At 43.7% G+C, this 17,863-nt stretch overlaps 1 protein-coding gene across 6 annotated transcripts in view; it reads right to left on the reverse strand.

Moving 5' to 3' along the window:
- The window catches only part of MTSS1 (MTSS I-BAR domain containing 1), a 184,715-nt gene that overhangs the window by 146,781 nt on the left and 20,071 nt on the right, over window positions 1-17,863 (reverse strand). For all 6 annotated transcript variants that reach the window (XM_033203547.1, XM_033203544.1, XM_033203549.1 and 3 more), the window contains exons 2-3: window positions 10,988-11,049; window positions 6,406-6,479 (exon numbers count right to left, since the gene is read on the reverse strand). In XM_033203547.1, coding sequence (XP_033059438.1) covers window positions 6,406-6,479; window positions 10,988-11,049 — 136 coding nt within the window. The remainder of the gene's footprint in view (window positions 1-6,405; window positions 6,480-10,987; window positions 11,050-17,863) is intronic.

Below are 17,863 nucleotides of genomic sequence, written 5' to 3' on the forward strand. Positions count from 1 at the left end.
AGGTATTTGCAATCTGGTGGGGAAGATAGTGACAGCACAGCTAGGGGACTCCTCTAACCCCAGCATGTCCCCTGAGGCCCTGAGCAAGGACCCAGTTTACTTCCTGAGGGGAGACAAAGGTCTCACAAGTGATACAGCTCTTAAACCCCTGGGAGATCAGCAGCAGATCCTCATGCATACAGACAGGGTTAAGAGGGGGAGGGCTGGAAAGGGCATTCTGGGCCTGGAATGCACATGTGCCAGCAGATAGGGATCAAGGGTTTTAAGGGTTTCAGAAAACAGTGAGCAGTTCTTCCTGGGTGCAGTTGCCGGCCATGGGCAGGGAGTCACCATTGGACAGGTGGGTTACGGCAAGATGGCAAGAGGCTTTACATGACAGCACAAACATACCTCACTGGAGAGCAACATCTCCTGGAAAGCTTTTCAAAATTGGAGATTCTGGGGTCTCACCTAGTTATTCTGATTCCATAGGAGTGACAGGGCCCTGAAATCTGTCCCTTAAAGTGAACTTCTGGAGTGACTGTGATGCCTAATGCCAGATCTGGAGACCATGGCATTTACCAAAATCTGTACTGCAAACGTGTAACACATTTGTAAGAACTAAACCGTCAGCAATTTTCTTCATCAACCTCGGCGATCCAGACTCGCTGACTAAAGCGCATGTCTGTTGGTCTAGCCTTCGATGCCTGTCCTAGAAGGTCCAGCATCCACCTGCCTTCCTCCTGCACACACTCAAGTCTGAGAAGAGGCCTCAACCCAAATGCCCATCTGTAATTTTCCCTTTTCTCTTCTAACCTTCTCTCTCCATTATCTTTGGCTTAATCTTACTTCCTCTACTTCCTTTGTCATCAGAGCAAAAATTGGAAGCTCTAAAGATAATATAGAAAAGGAAATTTACACTGTCCAACTTCATTCATAGTTAATGAGCACCAAGGCAAGATTTAAAATCATAGAATATTAGAGCCAAAAAAAAATTACTTGTGATCATCTAGGCTCCTAGACCCTTTATAGGTGGAAAAATGGAAGCCCAGAGAAGGGAAATATTTACTCAAGATCAAATAGCTGCAAAGGCACAAAGTCAAACCTACGCATCCCAGATCCCAAGCTAGTGGTTACTCTAACTACCACATATAGACTTTTGTTATTTCAACTACGTAGATTATCAACTACACAGATTTTTTTTTAATGCATTCAGGATCAAAATGGGGAATAAAATTTGAACACCTGCAAGCCTGTGCCCTTACACATCAGGGACTTGCACGGAGTACAGAGTGGATGATATACTCCCTCTTAGTCAGCACTGGCCCATCCTGGCCACTGTGCCATCTGCTTGTGTCAGCAAGGGCCTTTGAAGAGCAGTGTTGTGTGACTCTCCTTTTCATCTGCCTGTGTACCTCTGTAATTACTTTTATGGTTTTGAACAACCATCTCAGGAAAGTTTAGATGATAATACATCCAATGCCTGAGGAGGACATTTCAGATTCTCAGAAGGAAGGAAATGGATCCAGGCAAACTAGATCATCTTTAATGTCCAGATTCTTTAAGTTGTTACCCTAAAAAGTAGGCATGATTTTAAGACTGAAAATCAGGATAGCTAGCCTTTATTGAATGTGTACCATGGGCTGGGCTCTGTTCTGAGTGGTTTATGTGTATTAAGTCTTTTTATTCTCACCATAGCCTATGTGGTAGGTACTTATCATCTTTTTCTTAATTTCCTTAATTTTCCTTTTCTTATTTTTTTAAGTAGCCCAGACAAATGCATGCCACTCAGTTCAAATATTTCTCAGCTCCTGTGAGAGCCACATGCTGATCCATTATGGATGTGAAGGAAGCAGAGACTCTGCTCCAGAAAGCCTTGGGTTCCATGTCTACCAGATACCTAGAAACCAATTCTTTGTGTCTAATAATACAGAAAATGGTACTTTCATATTTAAAACAAATTGTATATTCATCCAGTGTCTAAAATCAACAAAATATGGAACTCTGTCTAGTGCTAATAAACTGGAATTCCATTATAGTTTAATTATTAACACAAATACACACATTATAATATCCACTTACATACTTTCATTTAAAAAACAATGAAAGCAATTAAGTTCTAACATATTTCCACATTCTGTTAAACAATAGGTACATAACGACTAGACTGATTTTGCTCTTATACTGACTAGTTTGCAAAGTTTTTCCTAAGTAAATTTTATTAATAGCTAGTGCAAAAGATTTCCTATAAAGGACAAAGACCACTCAAAGCTGTTTCCTTTGGGAAACAATATGAGATGCTAATATTTTGGAAACCAGAGCAACCTGCTTGCTTGAAATTCTGGGCACTTGCCCAGAAGAGATGTACTTAATAATAATTGTAATTCCCTCCTACCACTTCCATCATGAGAGACTTTAAAAAAAAAAAAAACATGTAAAGGCTCTAAGCAAGGGAGTGAACCAAGGATACTCTTTCTGGAGAGGGTAGATACCAAATCACAAACTCTGTTAGAGTCACCGCCTACACCAACCCTAAGCCCAAATCTATTTGCTGCTGACCAAAACAGCCTGAAGCACTTTTTACAGATTATCATTTCCCTGGTGATCCATACATCATTAAAAATAGATCACTTGTAGGACTCCAAAAGGATATATACTTGGGCATTAATTGCAGCAGATCTTGTAGCAGCAAATACCTGGAGATAACCTAAATATCTATCAATAGAATAATGATTCAACTGTGCTATATTCAGACAGTGCTATATTCAGAAATTCCATTTGGCCGCTAGAAAGAATCAGGTGGATCTATAGGTACTGGAAAGGTAACTATAATATACTATGCTGTAAAAAGCACAGGAACAATGTTTGTTAGGGGCTACCTTCTGAAAAAGGTCACACAGGTATATTTTATTCCATGTGTCATTCCACATATTGTGGAAAACTAGTTTTTTGTTTTTTGTTTTCTCCCAGGCATGTTTGTTTATATATGCAAAAACATCTGTAAATGACACTAAACCCAACTCCTGGGAGGGGCGGGGAGGTGGGGAGGGTAGATTTTACTTTATACACTTACTTCAATTTTTTTTTTTCTTTTGGACACAAAGTCTTGCCCTGTCGCCCAGGCTGGAGTGCAGTGGTACAATCTCGGCTCACTGCAACCTTCACCTCCCAAGTTCAAATGATTCTCCTGCCTCAGCCTCTCGAGTAGCTGGGATTACAGGTGCCCGCCCCTATGCCTGGCTGATTTTTATATTTTTAGTAGAGACAGGATTTCACCATATTGGTCAGGGTGGTCTTGAAGTCCTGCCCTCAGGTAATCCACCCGCCTCAGCCTCCCAAATGCTGGGATTACAGGTGTGAGTCACCACACCCAGCCTACTTATTTCAATTTTTTAAACTAAAGAGAATGTTCTATTTTTTAAATTTTTAAGCAAAAATTAATAAAAGTCACTTCTGACACTTATTAAGAAGGATATTCAAGTTTCTCTTATCTCTGTAAAATATACCTTCTTTCTATCACCCATATACTTTTAGGTCATTTGAGAGTTCTCACACTCCCACATTCAATGAAAATAGTAGTACATATGGATTTTAAACAGAAAGTATCTGGCATCACTAAAAATGATCTGAAATCCAATGGTCTAAAAATATGTCAAAGCAACCGGGTGTGGTGGCTCACGCCTGTAATCCTAGTACTTTGGGAGGCCGAGGTGGGTGGATCATGAGGTCAGGAGTTCGAAACCAGTCTGGCCAACATGACAAAATCCTGTCTCTACTAAAAATACAAAAATTAACCAGGCATGATGGTGGGCGCCTGTAATCTCACCTACTTGGGAGGCTGAGGCAGGAGAATCACTTGAACCCAAGAGGCAGAGGTTGCAGTGAGGCGACATCGCGCCATTGCATTCCAGCCTAGTCAAAGCAGGGGTTTGTTCACTATGAGATTATTTGCCTTTGGTGAAATACATCACCCTCCAAACTACTACTCTACCCCCATCACTTCTGCAGTGAGGCTCTTTGGTTTCTTTTTGCACAAATAATGGCTGTTTTTCTTCCCTTCAAAGATGACAATTTCCAGACCCTCCAGTGTCCCGCCAGGAACCATTGTGGGAGCAGCATCTTCAAAATCCCAGGTTCCCACTACAGGAACTTATGGACAATCTGGGGATCTCTTTCCAGTCCATCTATAGGATCCATCCAAGAATTAAACATTAAAATATAAAAACGTTATTATCATAGAGCCTCAAACAAGCAATGCCAGATATCTAAGTTCCTTAAAACAGTAGAGCAGCTTTCTTAAAAAAAGACACATTCTGGGCCAGGCACGGTGGCTCACGCCTGTAATCCCAGCACTATGGGAGGCCGAGGTGGGCAGATCACTTGAGGTCAGGAGTTGGAGACCAGCCTGGCTAACATGGTGAAACCCCATCTCTACTAAAAATACAAAAATTAGTTGGGCATGGTGGCACATGCCTGTAATCCCAGCTACACGGGAGGTCGAGGCAGGAGAATTGCTTGAATCTGGGGAGGCAGAGGTTGCAGTGAGCCAAGACTGCACCACTGCATTTCAGCCTGAGAGGCAGAGCGAGATTCTGCCAGGAAAAAAAAAAAAAAAACCTATTCTGATGGCTATTACAGAAAGATATCAATATGGCTGGCAAGTCCAGTTCCAGACACTGCTGAAGTAGAAGAAAATATAAAATGCAATATTATTAACCCTGCAATGGTTTGCATATTAAGTTCTTCTTTACGGCTGTATTTTCTCAAGTTTCTATAACAGACACACATAAGCTATGGAATTTTGTTAAAGGACTTTTAAAACGATACTGGTTAAGATCCACACCAAGTTGACATACTGGATGAAGAAACCATGGTTCTAATTTCTCTGTTGCATTCTCCAAGGGAACGTTATAAAACCCTGTTGGCATCCTGGAAATGAGAAATGTTACCTGCCCTAGGAAAACCTCCTCCACTCCCTGAGTTAATTGCTCACTGTTCTGTATTCCCCGGCACTTTGTTCTACAACGATTACTATACCAAACATATTATTTCTATGCTGAAATTCTTTATTTACACATCTCATTTTCCCCACTCAATTGTAAGCCCCTCCAGGACAAGGACAGTCATATTGCTTTTTGTGGTCCCATGATAGTGCCTGAAATAAAAGGAGTTTGTTCAATGAATGAGAAGGGTTCTTGCTGCAAATTCATTCAAATATTTCATTAAGCATCCGTGATAAATGAGTATCACTGCACTGAAGGTGCCCATCAGGTGGTTCAGAGAAACTTTCATGTGCCTGGGAGCAGTCCCCAACACTTGCCAACTCAAATTTACCAATGTCACCACGACAATGAAAAGAACAGGCCTATAGCTGCCGGTACAACAAGGAGACCCAGAAAGACAACGCAAAGTAAGAGGCAGGAGAGAGTAGCTGCGTTGCAAGGAAAAGGAAAGCACCCTCCTCCCTTTGAATAGGGGAACCATCTGTTACTGGTCATGTTGCATGCATTTCTTTTCTTTTCTTTTCTTTTTTTTTTTTTTTGAGACAGAGTCTCACTGTTGCCCAGGCTGGAGTGCTAATTTTTGTATTTTTAGTAGAGATGGGGTTTCGCCATGTTGGCCAGGTTAGTCTCGAACTCCTGACCTCAAGTGATCTACCTCGGATCTCTTGCCTCGGCCTCCCAAAGTGCTGGGATTACAGGCATGAGCCACTGCACCCAACCATAATGTTGCATTTCTAAAGATGGTCAGGCATATGGGGCATTCATTTTCTTTTTATACTTTTCACATGTTATAAATAACCTTTCTATGATTCAGTACTTGCTGAAGCCATTAAATTTTTTTCATTGATTTAATAAACATACTTTAAACATCTCCTATGCTCTAGGCACTATGTTTTGGGGTTTCAGATGTGAACAAGTCATAGTCTCTATCTCAACAGGTTTGCGGTCAAATGTGAGGGACACATAAATAGATACAACACAATGAGATCCTTATTTTAAAAGGGTTCCTCATTTTATGGAAACTCAGAAAAATGGTCTATCCAATCATTCATATTGCTTCCCATTTCACGAGCAAACAAGGAAAACTCATGTAAGGAGGAAAACACAAATTGCAACCAAAGGCATAGCTCAAGGTTCCACAACCAGCACGTCATTAAAGTGATCAAAAAATCCATCAAGCCAACTCATGCAGAAACAGTGGTTCACTTTCCTCCTTTTTCATTCTTCTTCACATGTGCTTTATTATCTGGAAAACTAGTTGCAACTTCTAATATGTGGAATCCCACAGAGTTTTAAAAAATGGGAAAATACGAGTCAGCTCAGCTCTGATAACTTAAGCTGCATCTTCTTATGCAGCCACCCCAGGGGAAGAAACCACGTGCTGAATGCAGTTAACACCGGGAGTCAGCCTCCATCCGCTTACCACGTGTGTTGGTGGCCATGTCTGCCACTTTCTGAAAGGCGTCCAAGAAGGCAGCTGCTGCTACTACTGTGGTCCTGAAATGCAAACAGATAACAAAAGCATGAGGAATGTCTCTCCCTAGCAAATTCATTACTGCTCAAGGCCTAAAACCTCTGCTAAGGAGTACATGAAACCTTCCTCCAGAAATAACTCAACTGAGCATGGACAACCATTGGCTTGTTGAACCCACTTTTTCCCAAGTACTCCACTCGAATAATATCCAGTTCATTTGGTGCTAAATGCTAGTAGCCCTTCCCATTCCATTTCATCTGACTGTATAAAACCATTACCAGGGCCAGGGGTGGTGGCTCACCCCTGTGTTCCTGGCACTTTGGGAGGCTGAGGCAGGTGGATTACTTGAGATCAGGAGTTCGAGACCAACCTAGCCAAGATGGTGAAACCCCGTGTCTACTAAAAATACAGAAAATTAGCCAGGCATGGTGGCATGCACCTATAATCCCAGCTACTTGGGAGGCTCAGGCAGGAGAATCACTTGAGCCCAGGAGGCAGAGGTTGCAGTGAGCCGAGATCACGACACTGCACTCCAGCCTACGTGACAGAGCAAGATTCTGTCTCAAAAAGAAAAAAAAAAAAAAAAAAAAAAAAACAGAAAAACAAAAAAAACAACAAAACCTATCATCAGGCAAAATTTTCTACAGGAGGAAAACAGAGGCATTTCTACCTAAAAGAAAAAATAAAACATTAAAAAATAGAAGTGGTAGAGGTGAAATTAATTTTGGAGTAGGAAAGCAATATATGCATATGCACATCAGTTGGGGGAAGGAATCTGGGAGACAGATCATGTAGTTCAAATAGTTCGTTTTTAGGAACAGGAAAACGGAGGCCACGAATACAAGGCCACGAACACAGCCCTAGTTCATACCAGAGCTGGGCCAAGTATCCCAGCCTCATGACTCACAGGCTTAGGTTTGACTCACTATAAAACAAGATCCTGGCAGTGTGACTTTTCTCCCGAGATCCTGGTTATAATGAAACTGAGATACTACTGTTTCAACCGAATCTGCCAAATTCCTACAAGTTGAGAATGGGGAGAAGATACTATAATCATTTATGTCCTAGAAATCATTCTGGGCTCTTCATATTTTTTTGGACACAAGATGCTCTGAGCCCTCTGTGGTCTACTGGTTCCAAAAGTCATGACATAAGGCACCATTCAGTGTAGTCAATACTCCAAGCCAGGGCCATGGATTCCACACAAACAAGTCCCAGAACTAGAATTCAAGGACTTTACAATCAAACTTGTAACTAAGTGTTAGTTTTCAAGTATTTCTTATATAACTCCAGTCTTTACTGAGTGTTCCTAGGGATGCAAAGTTGCTGAAGGAAGAATAACAATAAGGACTCGAAAGGGAAGATTTCAAAATAGAGAAAAATGAAACCAGCTGTAGTGGCTCATGTCTGTAATCCCAGCACTTTGGAAAGCTGAGGTGGGAGGATCACTCGAGCTCAGGAGTTTGAGACCAGCCTGGGCAACATACTAAGACTCCATCTCTACAAAAAAAAAAAAAAAAAAGTGTTTTAAATTAGCCAGGCACAGTGGTGCATGCCTGTAGTCCCAGCTACTCAGGAGGCTGAGGCGGGATGACTACTTGAGCCCAGGAGGTCAAGGGTGCAGTGAGCCATGGCTGCACCACTGTACTCCAGCCTAGGTGACAGAGCAATACCCTCTCTCAGAAAGAAAGAGAAAAGAAAAAAGAAAGAAAAAAGGAAAGGAATGGCCTTTAAACAGTAGCAACGGTAGCTTTGAAACAAAAGGTTCCTGGAAGGTGCTGGAAGCAGATCCTGGGAAAATCTAGGCAACAGTCCCTTAGAGCCAAACTTCAAAATGAGGCCTGTTATTTTCCAGTAGAGCAACAAAACATTCTGCTCAAAATTTTTAAAAATAATGATATACACATACACAAAACCACTTTGAAGCATATTTTTTAAAGAGTTGACATCAAACACAAACCCTGGAAAAATTAGCTTTATCAAACATCTTGGGATTTATAAATAGCTGGTTCTGATTTACAATTAATATCTGACACAATGGCTGGATTTATTCTCATCCAACTCAACGCGAATCATCCAAATTTAATGAACCAGCTGTAGAGGTGTCTTGTGTATTACGCAGTCACCAGGGCTCCACTGAAAATTAGGATGGTGATCAATTTCGAGGCTTTTAAATGGCAGTCATATTTCACTGTCTGACATAGTCACAAGACATCTTGGCCCTCTCTAATGGGGCAGAGCAAACTTGTAACCAACAGAAACACAGAGGAGTGATTCAGCTTAAATATACCAAGGTTTCTATGCCTCTTCTGCAATCTAAACTTCATCCTTTTTCTAATACACAAAATTAAACCATGTGCATGAGGCCCCTATATTGCTCTCAGCCCTGTACTATTAGTTTAACAAAATAATAAAGAAATGGTCCCTGCCTTCAGGACAAAATATTGTTTAATAATATAAAATGTATCCTGTACCAGTAGGGATAGGTTAAGATTACTTTAAATTTTACTTTATATGTTTAAGACAGCTGATCCGTCCATTACTTTAAGCTTCAAGATCCTCACTGATAAAAGGGGAAGATAACAATTTTCTTGGTCTACCCTGAAAGCCTGCCAGATAGTTAAATGAGGCTGAATCTTAAAAAAGTAGGGGGAAATATATTTAAATGTTTTACTGTATTACTACAGGAGGAGACCTCCCACAGGATGGAGATGAAGTTACCTAAAATAAATGTAATCATGGCAGACATGGAGGTGGGAGTAGATACAGCTAAATAAGGTGAGGCTGGTGAAGGACTCAGGTGAGGAGCCCTGAATCCTGAGCAGGGGAGGTGGGATCTGATCCAGCAGAAAGTAATTACAAGCGCTTAAGCAGGGCTTAAGTACAGGACTTGACAACTGGGGAAGGTACGGTATTCCAAGTTCACTGTCCATCTGAGGCTCCAGTTCATGGATGGAAATCCCAGGCCCCATACAAAACTGAAGGAATGAAAGAAAAAAGACCCACCCTTCCCAAGTTCTTTAGTCTATAGGGCGCCATGGACCCTCCAGTCCTACGGCTAACACTCTGGGCAGTGACCCCTGGTGTCCACAGGCAAAGGCCCGAGAGCATCACATCACCCCTCTCCCACCTCTCTGTCATCCACATGGCTATTTATCCTGGAAAACCCATGCCTGCCCTGTTCTCTGAATCATCTTCCTCCATCCAAACCAGCCAATGTCATCCCCTAAATGCCGTGAACCAGGACCATCAAGATAATTCCTTTTTAAAATGTCCTATCCTTCATGAAGCACCCACTAAGTGTAACTGCATCCCTTCACCACAATGATTTAAAAGGGTAGAGCTTTAACAAGAAGATGCCGACATACTTTCTATTTCATATCACATGATATATGAACAAGCACGAGACTAGGCGATCACAGCCCCTTAGAGCTCAGCACTGGATCTTGTTTAGGCAGCTTTACGGAGGCATAATTTACATACCATAAAATACACCCTTTTTCAGGGTGAGTCAATGATTTTTAGTAAATTTGGAGTTGTACAACCATTACCACAATACAATTATAGAACATTTCCACCAACCCAAAAGATCTCTATCTTACCCACTTGTCACTCTCCTTCTTCACCCTATCCCCAGGCAACCACTGATTGACATCACTCTATAGATGTGCTTTTGATAGATATTTCATGTAAATGGAATTATACAATAGTCAACACAAGGTTTTATTTTATTTTAGACGGAGTCTTGCTCTTGTCGCCCAGGCTGCAGTGCAATGGCATGATCTTAGTTCACTGCAACCTCCGCCTCCCAGGTTCAAGCGAGTCTCCTGCCTCAGCCTCCCAAGTAGCTGGGATTACAGGTACCCGTCACCATGCCCAGCTAATTTTTGTATTTTTAGTAGAGACGGGGTTTTGCCATGTTGGCCAGTCTGGTCTCGAACTCCTGACCTTGTGACCTCCCTACCTCAGTCTCCCAAAGTGCTGGTGGAGTTAAAAAAAACCAACACAAGGTTTTAAACTCCATGTGGAGAGGCAGTAAGCAGAATGGAGGAGAACATGGACTCAAGCTACAGAGCCAAATCCTTGCTCCGCCATTTACTAGTGATGTGACTATGGATAAGTTATTTAAGTTTCCTGTGCCTCAGTTTCCTCATCAGTAAAATGGGGATAATAATAGCATGTACCTCATGGGGTTATGAGATTTAAACAAGTTAACTAATGCCTGGCACATAGCGAGCAACACAGAAATGTTACCTGTTGCTACCTTACATACAGTACCTACCTCATTTGACTCTCAAAATTCCTAAGGAAGGAGGCAAAGCAGACATGAATGAGTCCCATTTTACATATGGGAATCAGGGCCCAGGATATATGGCTACATGTGATCATGCTCCAATCAGAACCCACCACATGCTTCCCTATCTGTAGCACTTCCTGAATCAACTCTAATCAATCTGTATTTTGGTCTGTCCCACTCCATCCTTGTCTGAGGATGTTGCCCTTTTCCTGTAGAACACATGCTTCTACTTACCGAAGCTGGGACTGCAGCTTTCCTGCTTTGTTTATGAAATCTTCCCAAACTGGATAGCTCCCCTGCGACAAATCAAAGACATCAGTAAGTCACACTGCGACAGACATCTGATTACTACATTAACAGAACACCCAATTCCAATCATGCAGGGAACAATCTGTGTATGTTCTCTTCCTTTGCAGGTCTGCGATATGTTTCCTGGATTCTATATACATGTATTGGCTCAGGAATCAGTTTAGAATGTGCTCAGTTCCTGTAATCTTATAAATACTACAAACATCAACTGAACTAGTTTGGCAGAACCTCACACATACACTTTTGAGTTGTTAGATGGTGGATCCAAATTTAAGGTGTACAGAACATGTAAGGCTCCACACTGAACCACCTGCTCATGCAACATGGCCCTGGCTGTTCTCCCCCTTGCCCCAAACAGCACAAGGGAGGGAACTGGAGTGATTAGGGCTCTTCCCCAGGACAAGTGGTTACAGAAAGCATTAATTAGACTATCAGAATCTCAAGGTTGGAAAGTTACCTAATGCAGCAGCTCATCTGATGGCTGAAGCCCAACACCTAGGGACAGCATAGCAACAGGTGGTTCCCCAACACACTTCAGCTAACAGGGAACTCATCACCTTCCCAGGGTAGCCCATTATCAGCTACCCTGTCCTTGATGTTCATGCAGTTCTAGCTGTAACCTTCTGGGAGCCCTCAGTTAAGATCAATAATCCTGCCTCCACATGAAGTCTTTTCAAAATTCAGTTTCACATCCAACCCCATTTCTCCCCGGGACCCTGCTTCACACCCCGACAGCATCCCAGAGACACTCATCGTGTCTCTCTACTCTTCCTCTAAGTATGGTGCACAGACACAAACTCAAATCTGCAGGTGCAAGTCCGACAGGGCAAAGCAGAGTGGGGACGACATCTCCCTTCCTACACATGTTAAATTTATATCAAGATCAAACAGCCCACCAACCAAGAGGTGACTCAAAATCAACCCAGAAAAGGTGAAACAATGATCTGAGAAGTGGTGTGTGGCATTGATCATTTAAGTACAGAACTAAGGGCCGGGCGCCGTGGCTTACAGCTGTAATTCCAACACTTTAGGAGGCCAAGGTGGGTGGACCGCTTAAGGCCAGGAGATCAAGATCAGCCTGGCCAACGTGGTGAAACCTAGTCTCTACCAAAAATACAAAAATTAGCCAGGCATGGCGGCGCATGCCTGTAGTCCCAGCTACTCAGGAGGCTGAGGCATGAGAATCACCCGAGCCTGGGAGACAGAGGTTACGGTGACCTGAGATCATACCACTGCACTCCAGCCTGGGCAACAGAGCAAGGCTCTGTCTCAAAAAACAAAATAAAATAAAATAAAACAAAACTAAGACTAAACAACTGGGGATTATGTTTGCAGAATAGAGCGTAAATGTTATGAACCTTGACAAGGTAAAAACAATATATGCCACCTCTTGGTTTCCTTGTTAAGGAAAGGAGGAAGAAATTATAATGAGGTTAATCAACTCATCTTTCATTACAGAAGCCCAATCAAAACTGTCTAAAACTGCAACTCAGCTAAAACATAACAGTTTTACCTTCCTAATGGTATTAATCATCATTTTTTTCTTACCCTTAGAGCAGGTTCTCAGCCTCAACACTACAGACATTTGGGGCCAGAAAATTCTTTGTCTTGGGGGCTGTCCTGCACATTTAAGATGTTTAGCAGTATCCCTATCTTCCATTGACTAGATGCCGGTGTTCCCCCACCCCCTATTTGGGACAACCAAAAATGAGACATTGCCAGATGGCCCCTAGGGGACAAAATCACGCCCAGTCAAGAACCACTGCTTTAAGGCACATCTGAGAAATCAACTTAAAGAAAGTGGTGAAGAACCAATTACAGTATTACTTCACTTCAGTTTCATTTTCTTCTGCTAAATAAGTACAACTAAGTATGTTTTTTCAAAAGATCACGCATAGCACTCATTATAACAAGGAACACCTTGTTATAGAATTGCCTATTTATATACTTCTGTAGTTGTCAATTCTGTCTGAAAATGTACATAGAGATATCTGGAAAACTGTCTACAAAATATTAAAACAGGTTACTTCTGGGAGTTAAAATCTGGACCAATGTGTTGCTTTCTCCTTTGTACTTTCCTTTATGGCTAGAGTCTTGTGAGTTTTCTTTATAAGGGTCATGTATCATTTTAATGAAAACAATAAAGTCACTACATTTTTTAAAACTTCAGATCAAATTAGAGGTTCTGGCAACAACAGCACCATGAATTTACAATCCACCCAAACTCTAAAGTCTGTTTCACACATGCTACTAGATCACATCCATCAGTTCTGCCTTCATGCATTTGAGACCTGCTTGGCCCAAGTGCAGGTTTCTGGATTTATCCCTCTAAGTGGCAATTCACCCCTACGGAAAACTAAGTTACAGCTGGGCAAGAATCCTGGTTGGCTGGCTGGTTCCTGGCAGAGGTCCTTTGGCAGCTACACCTGAGCTACTGTCAACCAACACCTGTGTGAGGGTCTTGTCTCTCCCCGCACCCCCCCGACCCCGCCACCGACATAGCCTCCATCCCCAGTGTGTGCCCTGGGGGTTACTTCCACCCAAAAGCAAAACTGTACATTAACTTATGTCAAATGAAAACTTGTGAGAGAGCTCAGGCTATCATTGAAGGCCCATCAAGACATAGTGGAAACTCCAATTATGACATCCAACATACATATCATTTTTTTAATCCAGTCCAGATAAGAATGCCCTTTGTACACCTACATCCAATTAAAGAGATAAGGGCCAAGATCAGAGTCCTCAGGATGGCCACTGGAGATCTCTGTCCAGAGGGACAGCAGTTGGCACCTCTAAGAACACAAAGGTTCAAGCAACCAATAGCAGCTTCATCTGACCATTCCTTCTCTTTCTGAGCCACAAGACATGATGAAAAGCTTTCAGAGAAATCTGAGCACATTCAGAAACACTGCTCACCTACTTCTAGGCAAAGGTGCCACCATCTCTCAGCTACACAAGGAAGAAGGACCAGAGAACCAGACCTTCCTCTCTCAAACACCAACCACTCCCATTCAGGGAGCCCTGGAGAAATATTATTAAGATGATCAAAGTATTTCTTAAGAAAAAGGTGGGCCGGGGCAGTGGCTCACACCTGTAAACCTAGCACTTTGGGAAGCCGAGGCAGGAGGATCACTTGAGCCCAGGAGTTCGAGACCAGCCTGGACAACATGGTGAGACCCCATCTCTTAAAAAAAAAAAAAAAAAAAAAAAAAAAAAAAAAAAACCCAGGCCAGTCACAATGGCTCACGCCTGTAATCCCAGCATTTTGGGAGGCTGAGGCAAGTGGATCAGGAGGTCAGGAGTTCAAGACTAGCCTGGCCAAGATGGTGAAACCCATCTCTACTAAAAATACAAAAATTAGCTGGCCATGATAGCAGTCACCTGTAATCCCAGTTACTCAGGAGGCTGAGGTAGAGAATTGCTTGAACCCAGGAAGCGGAGGTTGCAGTGAGCCGAGATCACACCATTGCCCTCTGGCCTGGGCAAAAGAGCGAGACTCCATCTCAACAGAAAAAAAAAAAAACCTAGCTGGGTGCTGTGGCACATGCCTGTGGTCCCAGCTACTAAGGAGGCTGAGGTGGGAAAATTGCTTGAGCCTGGAAGATCGAGGATGCAGTGAGCTGTGATTGTGCCACCGCACTCCAGCCTGGGCAACAGAGCAAGACCCTGTCTCAAAGTAAAAAAGCCAAAGGAAAAGGTGAGGCATGTTCATTGAGAACATGTAGAACTGGCCAGTGGCCTGGGCAGGGAGCACTGGGTCCTGAGGTCTAGTCACAGCCCTGCCAGTCATGGACTAGGGGAAATCATTTCACCTCTCAGGGATCATTCCCTTAAAATGATGATAACCAAAACCAATAATTCCATCACCATTACCAACACCACCAATTACTGAACACTGAAAGAACGAAGGAGATGAATAAAGAATGCAAGTACAGAAGCCCAATCTTTTGGATTGAACTTCAGCTCTCCCATTTGCTATGCGACACTGGGCAAGTCATTTGACCTCCGCGTGGGTTTAAGTCATGTCTTCACAGGGCTGGGATGAGGAACGGATGAAGTCATATACAGAAAGTGTTCGGTGCAGTGCCTAGCACGGCGGAAGTGCTCAACAAACATTTGATATGAGGGATCCAAGCGGCCATAGGCTCTGAGTAATCTCCTTTAGGACGTGTGGGGGACAAACCGTAAAGTCTCTCTAAGCCAGACTGTCCATCCAGACTGGAACCCCCCTTTCTGAGTCCTCGGGGTGGAACCAGCCAATGTGGGAAGCGTCTGCACCTCCCTATTAGTGAACCATGGTTAGGCAGAAACAGACCAAGGCGAGGGCAGGTGGGTGTTCAGTGCCAGATGATTTCTCTGCTGCTGCTAAGCAAATGGCAGGGTGGAGTACTCAACCCCGAGGTGAGTGTGCCTGAAAAAGACGACTACTCAAACCACTGAAGAAACTTCTTATCTGCCCCCACTCGGAGCATCACTTCAGTCTTTACCAAATTAGCAACAAAAGGAGGGGTCACCTTTCTAGTCGAGGGGTACAGCTAACAGCTCCCCGCCTACGAACACCCACCCAGCCAGAAGGTTGCCCAAAGCAGCTTGTTCCTGACTTAATGATACCTGACAGTCTATCAAAGAAAGTCAGGCCCACCTGTTTTAGGCAATATATAATTTAATAGATTCTAAAAAAAGAAAAAAATCAACTTCTAAGAACGGAAGACAAAAACCTCCTTGTGGAGAAATGAAAAAAAAAAAAAAGTGAGTAAATGTTATTAACATGTAAAGGCAAGGTGATGTTGGGTTGTTCCAGATATTTTTGCAAGTTTCTTTCAAGGAAAAAAAGAAGTTTCTACCCACCTGAGAGCAGTTTTACTATAATAATTCAAGCTCAGTGGAAGTAAGAAAGGAGGAAGGAGGTAACTGTAGAAAGATTGAAAGGCAGCAGAGAAAAAGTCCTGCCTTTTGGACAGCAAGACTACACAAAGGAGACCATACTCAAGTTTCCAAAGAAACCCGCAACCCGAGACACTGGAAGCTCTTAGAGCCTTTCAGGAAGCAATTCCCCAACTGTCCTTGGTTTTTGCATCTGCATCCACCGACCAAGAAGTCCCCAGAAAGTTCATTCCTGAGGTTGCTGGCTGAGCTCTGTCCACATTTGAGGAAATTCCTCGGAATGCACTCCCAGAGCTGTGAAAACGATTCAACATAGACCCCACTGTGGATTTCACTCGAGAACACACAAAGGCTTCACAACGATCCAGACAGACCCAAATCAAAGAAAAAAACAAAACTCCCACTGCACCCCGGCTTCTGCCAAGTCCAAAGTCACGAGGCAAAACGAGAAGATGCTCCTCCTCCAGGAGCCCCCTGAATTTCTTCAGAGAGGAGAGCAGGGAGTTTCTGGAACCCTTGGCAGTGCGTTGGTTGAAAATACAACTCAGATTACGCTGGGTTCTAAGAAAGGAAAAGGCCCCTATTAAAGAGAAGGGAAGAGAAAGCCAGTTTGTTTACAAGCGTATAAAGAGGACTCCCTCCATCAAACTGCATGGCAGTCTCACTTCCTTGGGTGAGAGATGGGGCTTCCCTGAATGCATGATCTCACCCACACTCCCCACACACACCACACCCTGTGGCTGCTTCTCTTCAAACCTCCAGGGGGATTCAGCAATCTTGAAAACTCCTATTCAGGCCGGGTGCGGTGGCTCAAGCCTGTAATCCCAGCACTTTGGGAGGCCGAGACGGGCGGATCACGAGGTCAGGAGATCGAGACCATCCTGGCTAACACAGTGAACCCCGTCTCTACTAAAAATACAAAAACTAGCCGGGCGAGGTGGCGGGCGCCTGTAGTCCCAGCTACTCGGGAGGCTGAGGCAGGAGAATAGCGTAAACCCGGAGGCGGAGCTTGCAGTGAGCTGAGATCCGGCCACTGCACTCCAGTCCGGGCGACAGAGCGAGACTCCGCTTCAAAAAAAAAAAAAAAAAAAAAAAAAAAAAAAAAAAAGAAAACTCCTATTCAGCCATCACTACCCAGCTGTGACACCTCTTCTGGAACATTCTCTGACACACCCCCTTCCCACCTACCCTCTGGGTTAGCTGCGCCTACTCCCCAACTCATCACATCATACAGTTTGCTGTCTATGAGCCTAAGGGCTTCCCCTGGTGGACTGTGGGACAAGGACAGAGAAATGAAGGGAAGAAGGAAAAGTACTTCTGGTAGGGGGTGCACCTGACACAAAAGGAGGCAGGGGACACCGACCAGCTCTCTCCAAGGGACACTGGAGTGGCACATTTATGCTGGCCACTCCTCCAGGCAGAACATGGGCAAAGTGGCCCAGGTGGGCAAGGGCAGCCTTCCAGGACAAGACCCAGGGTGGGGTCTTGGCACAGCCAAGGAAGACCAGGGTGGCCTTCATTCAGTGAGTGACATAAATTCCAGACCAGCCAGGTGATGGGAGAGCCTGGCTAATGGTCACATACCTGGCATCACTCTGGTTCCTGGGGGAAAGAGGAAAATAATGAAGTCACTTTCTTAGTTTTTAGGGAAAAAAAGCCTCCTAAATGTCCTTCACCTGAGGAGTTTGGTGGCCACCTAAACAAATCCACAAATTGGCCTCCCCACCCCACCCTCAAAGTGGAGCTTGGGAGACACCCCCGAGTGCCTCTCCTCATCTTCCTCCTCTTCCTCCACTTTCCCTAGAGCCAGGACCCACGGCAGGCCATTTGCCTGACACAAGCAAGGCACAGCAGTCAGCCAACAGCCATTCTGGCTTATGGTTGTTTGGCTTCGTTTTGTTTTGTATTAAACAGAGG

The sequence above is a fragment of the Trachypithecus francoisi genome, unplaced genomic scaffold, assembly GCF_009764315.1.
Source record: "Trachypithecus francoisi isolate TF-2019V2 unplaced genomic scaffold, Tfra_2.0 Lachesis_group7, whole genome shotgun sequence".
NCBI lineage: Eukaryota > Metazoa > Chordata > Mammalia > Primates > Cercopithecidae > Trachypithecus > Trachypithecus francoisi.